Source organism: Erithacus rubecula (genome assembly GCF_903797595.1).
Source record: "Erithacus rubecula genome assembly, chromosome: 3".
Classification (NCBI taxonomy): domain Eukaryota; kingdom Metazoa; phylum Chordata; class Aves; order Passeriformes; family Muscicapidae; genus Erithacus; species Erithacus rubecula.
The window spans coordinates 57036451-57051986 of NC_136689.1; the positions used below are offsets into that span (position 1 = coordinate 57036451).

A 15536-nucleotide genomic window follows, 5' to 3' on the forward strand; every position below is an offset into this window, starting at 1 on the left:
CTAGTAAAACCAGGTCTATATATGTAACAGATGCACAGGTGCTGCTCAAGACAAATATGCTAGGTGTGATGGACTGTCATTGGATTTCTCATAACCTTATTTTCAGCACCTTGTGTGCTGCACACTGGTTAGCAGGGCTACTAATGCACTTGGTTGCAGAGATGCTGATTCCAGGTTCAGTGACAGCTTTACAAAACCACTATCACACCCCTTAGGAAAATGCAAGACCGAAGAAATTGCACCTAGACAAACACAGCAACTAAGATATTGTAAGAAAATACCTTTAACAAGTTCCTGAGCTAGCAAATATTCTCACATGTTTTATATTAGGTTCACTGTGCTAGCACTAACCACAGCACAGCTGGAAATATGATGGTTGTTGAACACTGAATTTTCCCAATATATCACTGTTATAGAAACACCTGTGCTAAATAATTCCAAGCTCAACCACTGGCAATACAACTCCAATAAACCCTGGAGTTGTCTGACTTGTTATGACCTGGGGAAGGGTAATAGCCCTGGTGGTAGGCAGGCTGGAGACTTTACAGAATGCAGGTTCCTGATCTCGGGCTGGCTTTTCATTGTAGCTCTTCTGCAGCACAACTTTGCTACCTGGTGCACCAAGCACTTTTTTGTCACTTCAGTCTGAGTTTTTTCTTTACAAAAGCAATGCCATGGGGTCCATTTGGGGGTCTGATTAGTGATCATGAATATTGTTAATCTCTTTTTGTGTGCTGCTACACTGAAATACACATATTGCAGCCAATAGATGACCACCAGTAAGTCCTGCTGTGCACCTGATGGAAGGGAGGGACTCTATTCCACACCTGTTAGTCCAAAAACTCACTTGGGGATGGTGACAGCAACCAAAGACACTCCTGGTGCCTACAAATTCAGAGGGAAAACAGAGACTCGTCAGGGTTGTTTTGCTTTGAACTAATACTTATAGGCATCAGTTATTTCATGTAATGGGGAAGAAAACGCCTTTAAATGGACAAATACTAAATGCAATTATGCTTAGAGTTGCCTGAAGTTGTTCAACTGAACTGCCTTGATACCTTTTTTGAAGTAAAAACAGTCAGCCCTTGCTCAGTATCCCATATTTCGTTTGTATGCTAATCTCATCACTAGAATCAGCATCACACCGGAAGACAGAAAAAAGTATTCCTGCTGAAATGGTGAAGGGATTTGTATCTGACTTTTCTGTGTTTTGCCAGCTGCAGGGCCATTAACCCTGTGCAGAGTGAGTGTGAGCATCATACAGACAGGGATGGCAGCCACTTAACTCCCTTTTAGAAACTGCAAATGTTGTCATGAGGCACCAGTTTGGAAAAGAAAAGTCTGTAGGATTTTTTTTTCCATGAAGAAACTATTATTAATGATCCAGATTATCTGGAATCAGACCTGTAAAGCCGAGTGTGTCAGAAGAAACCTAAGACATCAACATTCCCCCTTCTGGCCTGATCTCAACTATAGTACTTTGCATGAATAACGGTGGTACTTGACTTGTGGAGGACACAGTATCACAAATTGCTGCATTACATTAGTTGATGGTTTATTTATGCTACTCTGTCCCATTACTTGATTCTCCCTAGTCTGTATATCTTCAACAAACAGAGTAACAAAGGCCAAAAATCTTTGCCAATGTTTGTATTTGCAAACTCACCTCGAACTACCTGGAGGTCTGGTCATTCTGAAAATACACTGATTGGGTCAAAAGTTGGTGTAAATCACCTTATATTCTTTCTTTGAAAGGGCAACTGTTTTCTTCCTCTTTTCAAAGGACATTAGAGGGCTCTTAGCTGTGGGTATTTCAAGGCACACCTCCCCAAACCAATGCAGAACAGCCTGTAACTACTCACTGGCTACCCACTTGCCATTACAGTGTCTACAGCATTACTCAAACACTGCAATGAGTCTACAAGGAACTAACACACCCCCACCCACTGTCTCACTGACTTCTGGGGGACTGAGATGCTCAGATGGGGTGGGCAACAGCACCTGACCTAGAACAGGATACAAACCTTAGTACCCACCTTCACCATTTTCTCTAGACAGAAAAATCATAGAATGCCCTGACTTGGAAGGGACCCTCAAGGATCAAGTCCAAATCAGGACCCTGCACCTGAGAACCCTGGGCAGCTCACAGGAGAACCCTCTGCACAACACAGTGGACAGGACTGATCACTGGCCAGCTGGGTACTTGTGTTACCACTGATCTACTGACTCATGCTTGATAAACTACAAGTCTTTACAAACCCAAGATCAAAAAAGGGGTTTTGAGCCCTGTTACACATCAATGTGGAGGCATGGTGGCCTAGCTGCCATAACACACATCCATTTCCATCATCACTGACTTCCACAAGGGAGTATTTCACACAGGGACGTGCAATGTGATATAGACAGCACTGATCTTTTTTTTCAGGATTAATATTTAACAGAGAACAGCATTAGCCTAACTAACTTCTAGCTCAAATATTTGAAATCTTGAATGATTTAGTAAAACCCTGACAGCTAAGAGATGCTCCTAGTCAATCACACAGCAGGCCTGGGCTGGCAATTAACTGCAAAGCCCTACAGCTGTTCAGAACCTGTGAGCACTTTCAGCAGAATTACTTCTTAAACCCAGCAGAGCCATACCAAAGAGCAACAACCACTCTGTCTCAGAACTGCTCCATGGTGCTGAGGTAGCACCCAATCTTGCAGACTCTCAGCTGGCTAGAACAAAAAAAAAATGGAAAACTGTGACTGAATTTGCCATATGCTGAGATTCATCTATAATAAACTGCAGCAATGAAGCCAGAATCTGTGAAATTGTAAACACAAGAGATGATACTCTTTCTATGTATGCTCAGACTCAGGAGCAACATTATTCATTTAGGAGTGCTGAAGGATCTGGCCCTTGCCCTAAAAAGGTAAAAAAGAATGCAAGTTAGGTACAGTGAAATTTTAAATGCCTTTACTTCACAAAGCATCAGGTCAGCTGACAGACAGTTTTAAACAGTCCTTGATTTTGAATATTAAAATATGACAGAGGTCACTGTTCTAAATTAGTCAGATAAGCACATTAATTTCTAATTGGTTTTCAATGGTTTGGTGATGCCTTCTCAGACTCTGAACTCATGTCATTATGTCATCTAATTTAATATGAAGTTCTGAGAACCACGCATTGGCAGCAGCCCTAGCTATAAATCAAAGCTTCTTACTCAGAGAGATCAGGGTTATGACATCATACCAAGGCACTGGTGGAAGACAATGGTCCTTCTGTGTGTGTCTGAATCTGGGAGAAATATTTCAGCCAGTTCTGCAAGCCCACATTTAAATGAAAGGCCTTTCTAGCAGGTAAAAAGTTAATATATCAAACCTAGAAGAAAAATAATAAATCATGTACATTCAGTAAAGGGAGTCAGAAAGTGCTCAGATATAAACTAAATATATTTTTTGACAATTCTAACAAGTGTGTGTTTGCTTTTGCACTTCAGCAATCCAGATGGGTTTTTAAACTTTCTTTTTTTTTTTTTTTTTGTGGGGGGGGAGGGTGGGTATTAAAATATGTGAACTGAAAAAAAATTATCAATTAAGCAGATTTTAATCCTGATTAACATTTAACTATGAAATTCCCATTTTTGTGTAGTATTCTCAGTGTAGACATTTATGGCACCAAAATATACTAAAATATAGTTATTTTACCCTTAAGTTTGATTGAACCTATCCAACAAAATAGCTTCCTTTCATGGTGCAGACTATGATGTAGTTCCCTGGCACCTGCACACAGATTTTAGTTAAGACTATGAAAATCAAAACACTACTTTTTTCATCATGTGCACACACACATTTCTTTAACTTCTGGATGAAATGTCTGGCAATTGGTAAGAATTTGGGATGAGACTTTCAAAGAGAGCTGAGGAGCTAGGTATCTAAATTCTCCATTGCTGAGTTGAGCTCTGAAAGGCTGTTTGTGCCTTTGAAACCCTTTCTTGTCAGTCAGTTTTGATACTGGCAGCACATCTTCAGAAGACACTGCAGGTCACCCCAGCTCTTGTCACTGCTTTGCTGCTGGTTGACCAGAGACTAATTTGGACACATCTCCATGTACAGTTTAGACACTCTGGGTTTGTGCAAAGACAAATCCTGGCTGCTGCTGCAGCACTGGCTGGATCCAGCATACTTGAGGCCTCACCCCTTGTTCTGACTGTGCAGCAGCAGTGTTGGGGAGAGGCAAAGGGCTGGCTGCCCTCACAAAACACAATCCCTGCTTCAGCAACACCGAGCAGCAGTGGCTGAGCAAAACTTTCTGAATGCCCTGCCAACAGATGTGCAGCAGTGCAATCTCAGTGACAAGGGATAAGCACTCAGCCCCAGGGATCTTGTGAGACCGTCAACCACAGGGACCTGGGCAGATGCTGTCTGTGAACTTGGTGCATTCCCTAGGCACCTATTAAACCAAAACATTTTTAAAGGTCAGGCTGCTACCAAGCCTTTGCTTTTAGTTACTAAATCCAGTGCATGGTGAGTCAGACACTGCAGGAAGCCTCTCGCTATCTGACACTGCAGGAAGCACACGTACGTGTGTGTGCAACTTTTATCTGCACAAGTATCTGAACCCACCCTCTCTTGCTAGTACACTACTACAGGTGCTGCTCATCAGGAGGGCTAACTCAACAACATGCCTGCCTTTCTGCCCTTTCTGGGATTTGTGAATAGATTTTTACAGGTTCAGATGAATATGTACAGTTTTGGACAAGAATAGCTCTGGGGAGATGGAAACCTTGTGCATGCACCTCACCACATAATCTCGGACAGTGACATTATCTGATTGGGAAGTGCTTTCCAGCTAACTCATTTGCTAAATGCTTTTCAACAGCTGTTAAACTATTAGGTTATTCTACACATATTTATGAGACAGAAGATTATATAGGGTAGCTTGTTGCATGCCCTGCTAAACCATGTGAGGAGAAGTAGAAGGTAGATGGAGGGAATTTTGGGTTGTGCTAGTACAGAAGATTATGAATTAGTTTTCTTTCAAAAGAGAGAAAAATTCTTTAAAGGCAAAATTTTCCACCATAACACTTTGTTAAATCCTAGAGTGTTTAATAGGAAATCAAGTGATATGCTCATTTGAGCTGCTGTACTGCAGCTTCCACAGTGTGGTGCAGCACCTGGCTCCACTACTGCCTTCAACTGGACATTTAACTGTGCACAACACCCAGTCTGCACCAGCCAAGGCTTTCTATGTCACCTCTGCCAGATGTTAAAATCCACTGGGCTGAGGTCTTTTTTGATGATGCTACATAACATTACACCATCACTGCTGACTTTATCCCTCCATGCACATGAAATCACTGGGAAGCAAGGCAAGGAGTCCTCAAAATGCTCATGCAGAGGATTTCAATGACCAAAACTACAGGCTAGGTCTTTTTCATCAGAAGGGAAATATTTGAAAATCGAGGTACTGACAAAAAACAATTTTATGCACTAGAAATTAACTATTAGGGGTGATCATTGCTGACAGTCAGACAAAGCCAGGGGCTTCTACATAGTGCTTGTCCATCCCTGCTTTCCTCAGGGCCTTCACACAGGTGTGCTTTTTCCTGGCCTTCCAGGTGGAGATGGAGCATCACAGAGAGGAGCATTCTCCATATGCCTCTCCATATAGATCAAGACAGACTCTGCAGGTCAGATGAAGCTAGCTGGGTTCTGTCTGCTGAAAATGGATGTCACCTGGATGAACTGTGGGCAGTGCAAGAAGTGTGGGCAGCTCCAGTGGGTACCCAGCACCTGAGGGTGTAATGCTGGTGATACAAGACATGCTTCCTCTGCTCCTGCACAGACCTCCCATGGCTCCTGGATGGGAGTGGAGCGGCTGACACACCCAGTGATGATGAACTTTGTGACTGTCACCAATGAGAACAGGACTCTGAAAAAACCTCACCTGCTTTTAGTTACTCTGCCAAATGTCAGAAGTAGCAATCAGCCACTGAGTAGCCAAATGAAATAAACTGTGTCAGTGTACAGTGTAAAAAATGAGTAACAACGATTGCTATTTTCACTTAAAATGAAAGTCCCCTGGGGCCGACCTTTCACCCTGTCCCTTTTGTAGCCCTGTCCTGCCACGTGCTGGCTTTGCATCCCCAGATGCTCCTGGGCATGAAAACTCCTCCAGCAGGTCCAAGGCTCCAGGCTGGCTCAGCCATGCTCTGTCCCCTTGTTGAGGCGCTGCTGAGGTTGTATTGCACCAGCCACAAATACAGTTCCTGCACAACATTACAGTCCCTGCATTTGCCCTGCTCCCCAGCAGCCCCCAAATCACCATTGTTTTGCATAAAGGACTAGGCTACTCATTTTACTGACCTCAAGCAGGAAAATCCAACAAATACTGAGAGTGAGAGGAGTCAGGAGACAATCAGCACAAGCCACATGCTGTGTCACATTAGAGTGGCAGTACTTTGCATCCTCATTTCTGCTAAGGGGGCTGATGTCATCTTTTAACTTGTGAGTGAGGTGTGGGCAGAAGGGCTGGGGTGACACAGAGGTGTGGCTGCTCAATGCAGCCATGAGAAAAGCACTGTTGCACCCATCTGTGTGGCAGGCAGGGGATAATTTTAGAGGCAGTAACCCATTACAGATGTACACCAAGGGGTGGTCCTGCAAGGAGTGGGGAGTTGGACTTAATGATCCTTATGGGTCCCCTCCAACTTGAGACATCCTATGATTCTATTCTACAACGTTAAGAGCTTCACTTCTGTGCCACTGGGCTGTCACCCACAATACTGAGGCACATCCAGTCACCACAGGCAGGCTCTCAGCATAACTCCACACCCACAGATTCAAAGGACTTCTATCCCCACCAAGTCACTGTAGCCAGGATTTCAGAGGAGCTCAGCATCTCAGAGACTTATGCAGATGACTGCAGGGAGGCAAAGGAATTACAGAAAAGCTGTCTCTGGGAGTGAAGGCTGTGCAGTTGGAAATCTGGCCCTGTGAGTAGCGGATTGCATCTCAAAGTGAAAGTTACCCAGAACATTAACACCATTTTAATAAATACTAGAAGCAATGAAATGATCTTTTAATAATGCTTTGACAATTAACTGACAGAAACAGAAACTGGAAATACTTTATCATTAAGTCTTTGCAAAAGTGTATTTTTCATTCCAGTAGAAAAAACACATCAACTTTCCTTTTTATTAAATATTTCCTGAACAAACTAGCCTGTCTTTGGCTAGTCAAATACCACTACATGTCTAAATAAAATTCAAAGATATCAATTCTTGTTGGATAACAGAAAACAGAGTGAGAACTCATTCCTATCTGCAAAAATAAGTTCTTGAACACATTTCCTCTATCTTTCTGTACCTCCTTAAAGAAATCTAAACAGAAAGACATCTAATCCTTATCATTCATTGTTTAAAGTCTTCTGAGCAGGAGAACTCCTTCAGCTTTCCTAGATGAAAACACAGGATTTGGAACCACAGCATGCGTGCCTGTGTTCTTCTTCACACTCTCCAAGTTAGTTTAACCCTGAAATGTCGTTTTCCAAAATGTCCTGCTGCACATAAGAGAGCTGCAGAGCCCCCTGCACAGAGCTGCAGCAGTGGAGGCACTTTAAAGGCTGAACATCCAAGGGTCTGCTCACTGTGCTCTGCTCAGACTCCTGTCTGCAGTGCCTGGTCCAGAGCCTTCTCCTCAAATTCTGGTGGGATGTGGCAATGCAAAGTGTATCAGTACTTACCACATGAGCTGCAGGAATTCACCTGTACCAGAATGGTATGGAAACTAATTATATTTCTGTGCCAGGCAAGTCTGTGGAGGAGTCTCAAGAGCCTGCAGCCTGCAGACTCCAGGACAAAATTGATATGCAATTGCTCATTGATGCGTATCATTGAAGTAATACTAAAAAAAATGACATTACAGTCATTTTTGTACAGCATAGGGCTAATACAATATTCAGGATTTAGCAGAACAGTAAATCAAAATTGCAATTAAAAGTGGATTATGAGTATTTAAGTTGACAGCCCATCCCAAGCCAAAGACTTAAGCAAGCCCATTTTCAAGACCTGGGTTCCTTTTATGAAGCATCTACTTTCTGTTTTGCTTTGTTATTGAAACTTTCCATTTACAGAGCAAAAAGACTTTTACAGCAGTTTTTAATTTCTGAAGCAGAAACTCATCTTCACCAAGAAAGTCCCTGCTCTGCCAAACACTTGAGCTATCAGAGGGAAGGTACAATGCTGCCACACCTCCACAGCACGGGAGAAGCCCTGTGGCGTCGCAATAACGCTGCTGGAGAGGGCAGCTTGTGCAGGCTGCATGTCACACAGCTGTACTCCATGGAGATGCTATAGGACCATCCATGGAAGGTGGCATGGGTGAGGTCACGTGTCCCTGGATCCACTGGCTGTGTTCCCCTAGGGAATGAGGAGAAATAGGAGCTACAGGAAACACCCCCTACTGCCCCATGGTGGGGGTGGGAGCTGCACAGCGAGCCCATGGCTCTCCCACCAGCCTGTGTGTGCCCACACCCACCCCAGGAGCACAGCCAGGGGGCTCACACAATATTTAGTCCACATTTGGTATTTTGTTCTGGCACAGTCCAGCTGAGCTGTAAAATACATGTCTGATGTGCGTCATGAAGCTTTTAAAAGCTCCCTCACACAGAAATACCTGCAAAACTATGGTAGGCACTGAAATGTAGCATTTGATTAGTCCTACAGCACAGAAGAAGAAGCAGCTTACAGGATGCCATCTCATTTGTGTAAAACCACATCTTACACTTCATGATCACTCTGACATTTGCTTATCAAAACCCTACACCTTCTCTGTTTCTGGGATTTGTTTAAACAACAGACAAAGTATTACCTGGGCCAAAATCATGCTTATCTCATCTACATTTTTTCACACTGACCACCCAGTGGTTCTTGACTCAAGTAATTTTTTTGTGCATGAGCTAAACTCTGGTTTTCTACAATGCATTAAAACAGTAAAAGAATGTTGTGACTGAAATTGAATGAAGCCTAAAATGACTCCTAGAAACACAGCAGCATAAATGACTGATTCAATCACAGTACACGGTTCCTAAATACACAGTTGAGATGATTGCATCTATCTTTGAAAGGCATGATGGAAAAAAGTACCAGCCACGGAAGGGCAAAACCTTACAACTGTAACACAAGCATTACAACACAAGCATAATAAAAGCATACTATACTATTAATTCTGATGATTGCAGAAGCACATTCACTTTTACCACTGTTATGGGAGAGGCTGCAAAGAACGCAGCATGTTTTTCAATTACCTATATGCACATATACATATGTATTAAGAGAATGTGAGTGGAGAACTAAACAGGAATGGAAAGAATATTTACTAGGAATACCTGCTTTCTTTTACCCTACCCTGGTGTTACATATTTTCTTTCAGGATTCCTTACACTGAAATGAAAAGATTTCACTAGAATTGAAATTGGTATAGCAGACTAAACACGATTCCTAATGTTTTCAACAATTACCATAATTAAAGATGTTTTTGCAGAATAAAGCCTAGGCTGGTTCTCTGTTGTCACTAGGTCTGCTGTCACTAGGTATGCATTCCCACCTCTTCACATCAAATGAAACATCAAATGTTCCAAACAAAGAACAGTGATAGCACAAACCAACTCTGCAGGAGTGCACACTATTCCCAGGGTTTAGAACACAATGGTAAAAAAGGGCCTATGTAAAGGCTGGAGGGAAAATGCTGCTTAATAAACAGCAGTTAAGAAGAGGCCTGAACCTGAAATATTTATGAGGGTGACTTGGGTGACAAGGCAACACCTGATTGCCTCTACAAATGATTTTTGTTGCTGAAAAGTGTTTTGAAAGAGAATAACAACTCTTTTTCTTTCCAATTTAAGAGATGAACAGTCTTTAAATATACACAGACTTCCCCACTGGGAATGAAGTTTGCATAAGTAGGCTGATTCAGTGAAGCATAGCTACACAGAACATATGCAGTAAGCATTTCGTTGCCATGTCAGGTTTCCTGTACTCTTATTTTTAATTTAAGTCCCGATAAAAGTGCACGCATGCTAACTGGGGGAAATTCCAAATGTGCACTTTATGGGATTTCACCTACAAAAAATTAGCATGTCTCTCCAAGCCATGTGACAAGACCTGAATATTGCTTTGTTGGTATTTTCCACAGAAGGATTATTTTTGCTTGGAAAGTCTACAAAAAAGCATAGCTTAATAATTTTTTCTAATTACTCTTCCTTCCTTCCCACAAAAACAAAACAACCACCCTTCTTTTCCCTACTTTCCTCCAAAGAGTGTTCTCAGTATAAGGGCCATTTCAAATAATATTTTTTAAAAATCTAAATTTACTAGCAATTAAAATCTTCATACAAGCCTGCTTGGAATTCAGCTAACATGAGTGACTTCATTGTCACCCCACAGCTACCAATATAAGCTCAAAAAAAACCCCTAAAAAGTACTGGTATACATTTCTGGACATTTCCCATCCAGGAAGCATTTGACATGGAGCACTCCAATCTCTACCCACATTGTCCAGCTCCATTTTCACTCTGTGCAAGGCAGCAAGGTGTGAGATGACCACCTCCAGCTAAGAGCCCAGCATGCTCAAAATACTGTGGTGTGAATTTAGAAATGTTATTTGAATGCAATTTACCCTCTGGGGTTAGAAAGTCAGACCAGGGTTGACAGCAACGTAGCAACTTAGCTTAGAGAACACAGTGCTTTCACAAACATCAGGTTGTGGTTCTTCATCTCCCAAAAGCAGAAGTCCTTGTTTCAACAGGTCTCTGCCACCAATGCAAATGGAAATAATCTGCAGAGGTGGTCTCTTGTGTGGGCAGCACAGACAAAAGCAGCTCTCCTGGATTTATTGTCACTCTCATAGAACCAAGCATACTTCCAAAATATTCAAATACTAAAGAATTATTAGAACCAGCTATCATCATTACCTCTCACTTTTACTAGCAGAGATAAAGAATTTGTTTCATTACCATTAGCAGGAAGGTAGGTGAAAAGCTGGTACTGGCTTCTCTTTCTTTTCCCGTTGCAGACATAGAAGTTGACCTGAACAGGGCTGGTAATTCTCTGATTGCGGAAAGGTGGTATCTCAACCACCAGTGAATTCTGCAAAAGCAACAAATCAGAAAGTCAAGGCACAAATAAGGCAGCCTGGCTGTACAACAGTATTGAGAAGTTAACCCCCAGAAGGAAGAGAAACACTCCCTGAAGGGAAGCTGGTGGGCTCTGTGGGCAAGGATGGCTTCCCACCAACCCCAGTGCTCCTTCTAGAAGGAGGGAAATTATTTTAGCATGGCTCAGATCTTGACAAAATCACTAGCCTTCATTTCTTCCTTTTGGACAGCAAATATGATACTGCATAAGGACAAGACTCCAGCCTGCCTCTGCCAAGGATCTGGGACACAATCAAATTGTGGTCTCTAACTCAGCAGGAGAAAGCACAACGGCTCGGTTGGCAGGTCATCCCCGATATATCTGAACCTAACAATATTTCCTTTGAAAGGCATTAGGAGAGCTTTACTCAAATATTTCCATTTTCCACAGTGAAATATATTTTCATACAACAACTCAGGAAGTTTTAAGCACGCTAGCTTCTGTGGATGGGAGATTCACTGTTGCAAGCACTTCTAGTGCAACATGAAAAAGGGTTGGAGAATGTGTAGATGATCTCCCACTGTCAGAAACCAAATGCTCCAGCAAGGGGCTAAGGAATGACTTAGCTTCTAGGGCATCAGCTTACAAATATGCACAGTGAATCTGCTATGACCATCAAAACCTCCCTTGGCACTTTTTGAAAGAGCAACAGGGAATGCTCTTCATAGCATTTGGCCTGAATTCAGCCAAGATCTTTAAATTGTTTGCCTGCAGGTTTGCAAGTACTGCATATTCCTGCAGACGTGGAATAGTGGACGTACTTCCCACTCAGAGTCATGGCTGAGGGAGCCACACTTCTCCAAAGTGGAGCTGATCTCCTGTGAGGGGACTCATGTTTCTTCTGCTCAAGATAGAGGGAAGCCAAGGAAAATGATCAGAAATTGCTCTGGGAGCAGCGGAAAGAACTGACCCAGCAAGACAAAAGATGAGCAGATGGAACTGGCCCATACTGGACAATGAAAAAATATTTTCCAAATAGTCTCTCCTACTTTTGGGATAGCTTCCAGCAAAGGATTTTTACCCCATGCTCACGTTAAAGAAAGATTTCCAGGAGGGGAGGCCTAAGTACTTGTTCTATTTCAGTGCCAAAGCCTTGGAAATCCCTCTTTAGTAACAGTGCTGGAGAAGGCAATATATATTTTTCATCTTGATGTTAAAATATTTAAGACAGACTTACTGGCTTGCACATTTCTTTGTCGGTTTTGGCTTCCATTTCCCACACATGGTGACCATCTAAAAGACAAAAGAAAAAGATATCTAGTTCCTCCTTTTTTTCCTTTCCCAAGCCAAGAAAGGAAAAACTTTTGCAAAAACAATCTCTTTGAAGGGGCACTGCCTGTGTGAAAAGGACCTCTCACAATGCATTGCCCAAAGTGTTGGCCAACTAAGAGATCATCTGGGTAACCTGTGACAGAAGCCCCTTCAGCTTTTCAACACAGAGCTCATGATACCTTGATGGGAAGAGCCACTGGGACTTTGCTCTGCCACTAGGCTGGACAAAATATGCAACTGCTCTTCATCTCAATTCACTGGACTTTCAGACAACAATACTCCTACCTATGATGCCTTTTGAACACTACCAAGGCTGTAAGTCATGTTCAATATTAATATTAAACAATGCAAAAAGAAAGGTAGTATTAAGGAAGCTGCTCAGCCATGCAGGATTTGATTTTAATGTACTCCTAGTCTGGCTTGGACCCAAGTCTGCTACTTGGGTCAAAAGGCAAGGCCATAGGCTGGGAAACACAGATTTAGACTCCATTTAGAAGTTGGTTTTGTACAGCTACAGTGGTCCCACTTCTGGACCTGCTTTTAGTGGTGTGTTGGGTCTTCCAAATTTACTGAATTTCTGTTTTCAAGCAAACATAGATTTAAGCCACAACTACAACTTTTTCTGGGAACACGTCTTTTGGAAGAAATTGGCTTTGTCTGGTCATTTTTTTCTGCATATTACTGATACAGCAATAACTGGAAAACAAGGTGGATTTTTATTTCCTTGCATCTTCAGACCTCAATAGGAAAGAAACAAGAAAAATAATACAGAATGTAAGGTTTCCATTCTGCAGGCCTAGAAAACCACAAATGAAAGGCCATAAGCAGACTTTTGGATAAGCTGGGCAGTAGAGACACTTGCAGCTTCACGAGTCCCACCACTGTCAGATGTTACCGAAATGAAGAGGAAACTGAGACTTTATGTCATCTCTTTTGGACATTTATTGCAGCACTGGGACATGCAAATGCAAATATTAGTTATTTTGAACTTCATCACATGGACATGGGCCTGCCTTACAAAAACTTCTGAAAGGTGAAAGAGTGAATGCACTTTTTCTTTTCTCTTCGCTTTCATGGCCAAGATGGAGGTGACGCATTTAGAGCTGCCTGATTTATTACAAATGTCTGTAAATAATATTTTTGTGTACAGCTGTCCTACCGTGAAAGGAATGCTGCTGAGGGACTATCCCTGGCAATTGTTTTAATGTCCAAAACCCCTTTCTTTTTAATGTATGGAAAAAAGCACAACACGAAGGATGCAGCACAAGCACCACAGTGGATTTGGCATGTCTTTCCATAGGAAAACAATTAGCAGATCTACCCTCAGTTTCTTGCTACATTTTAACTTGTGACGCTGGAAGAGGAATCCCTTTAATTGGTACTGCCACGTTCAGCTGCAGGGAGAGAAGGAGCAGCCAGACTGTGCTTGGGACTCCTTAACGATGCCTTTGGAGAGTGCCAGAATTGAAGTAGGCTTCTTGGGAGGACTGGCGATCACTCCACAATTTATCCAACAGATGCTTCCCCTGGGCTGTCAGTAGAAAACCCTGACCAAAATTTGGCAAGCCAGGATACATCCCCCATCTGGGAGCAACCTCCTTTATCTCCAGCCTCTGTAGCACTCCCTCCCTGCCCCTAATTAATTCAATCAGTTATAAAAGCAACACAATGCCGACACTTATCACACATTCTGCGAAGTGTAGGGACTTCTGCTTTGGAAGGAGTTTGCTGGACTGGTTTTTTTTAAAACCTACAGACGTCCAGTCTAGTAGTTAACGTGTTCAATTTGCCTTTGTAAATGGATTACCAGAAGTTCAGGTTTTTTGCTATGTTTAATTTGTGCTTTGCAAGACGAATGTTCTGATTCAGGTTTCTGGATTTTATTTCCTGCCAATACTTCAGGAAAATTCAAAATGACTCCATCTCCAGCTAATCTTTCAATTACTTCACACAGTACTGCCTTTATGCATTTTTGAAATTTTTATGATGACAAAAGGAATATTCAGAAATATTTTAGATGCTGTAATCTAAACTATGAGGAAGATAAAAATCCAGAGCAGTGGCTTGTCTTTGGAAGCTAGTAAGAACAATATAGGTTTTGCTCTAAGAAATTCATTTGGGACTGTCCAGACCATCAGCAACTGTGAGGAAAGGGAAGAGAGGGAAGAAGTAGGGAATAGACAACTCATTAACAGCTAGTGACATTTCATTTAAGAAAAAAAACACAGGGAGCAAAAGTTGTTATGAAGCAAGAGACCAAAAAAAAAAAAAAAAGAGAAAAAAAGAAAAAGAAAAAAAAAAAAAAAGAAAGACAATTCCTCATATTACGTCTGGTGAACCAAGAGGGAAATCTCAACGCCCACGGACTGGGACCAGCTCCAGGAGGGAAACCTTAGACCACTACGTCAACCTTTTACAGTAAACATGTTTTGCAGGTTTAAACAGTTCAGCTGAAAAAAAAAAAAAAATTGAAATAAAAATAAAAAGGAATAATGACTTTGGAATGGTTTGTGGGAGCCCTAAGCCTCAAGACAGTCAGCCCATGGTGAAGAAAATGGTTTTGCCCCAGTGGCCATGTGCCGGGGAGGCTGGAGAGCAGGCGGGATGCCGCCTCCTGTCAGTGTGTGCTGGAGCAGCGAGGGCTGCTCGCCCACAAAAGTTTCCATTGTACGCCTGCCACATCTGCAGCAGCGCGCCTGGTCTGGGCCCGAGGCAACTCCCTCCTGGCCGCCAGCCAACCCAAGTACACCAGAGCAATTTATACCTTTCCAAAATGCAAATAATTCAAATTACAGACATAACACAAAGCTGAAGCAGACACATTTCAGGCATTCCCGTTAAAGTTTGCTCTCTGGAATTACCGTACCCAAATGGGCAGTTGTTATACGGGGAGGGGGGGAGATGGAGTCAGGAGAGGAAGGAGAGGAGGAGGCACGAAGGAAAAGGGAGAAAACGGCTTTTCCAAAAGTCTTATTTCATTCCCTTTCATTTCACTATTTACTTTTACGAAGTAATAAGAAGTGTCTTCTCCAAACCAAATGCCTGGCTTTGTTTTGGCATTTTTAAGATTTATAGTGCAATATT

The 15536-nt window shown here is 42.3% G+C and overlaps 1 protein-coding gene across 1 annotated transcript in view; it reads right to left on the reverse strand.

Annotated features, from left to right (window-relative positions):
- Nucleotides 1–15536, reverse strand: part of NFATC1 (nuclear factor of activated T cells 1) — a 105013-nt gene that overhangs the window by 33789 nt on the left and 55688 nt on the right. Inside the window, 2 exon segments of the mRNA XM_079300629.1 lie at nucleotides 11000–11132; nucleotides 12358–12413. Coding sequence (XP_079156755.1) covers nucleotides 11000–11132; nucleotides 12358–12413 — 189 coding nt within the window.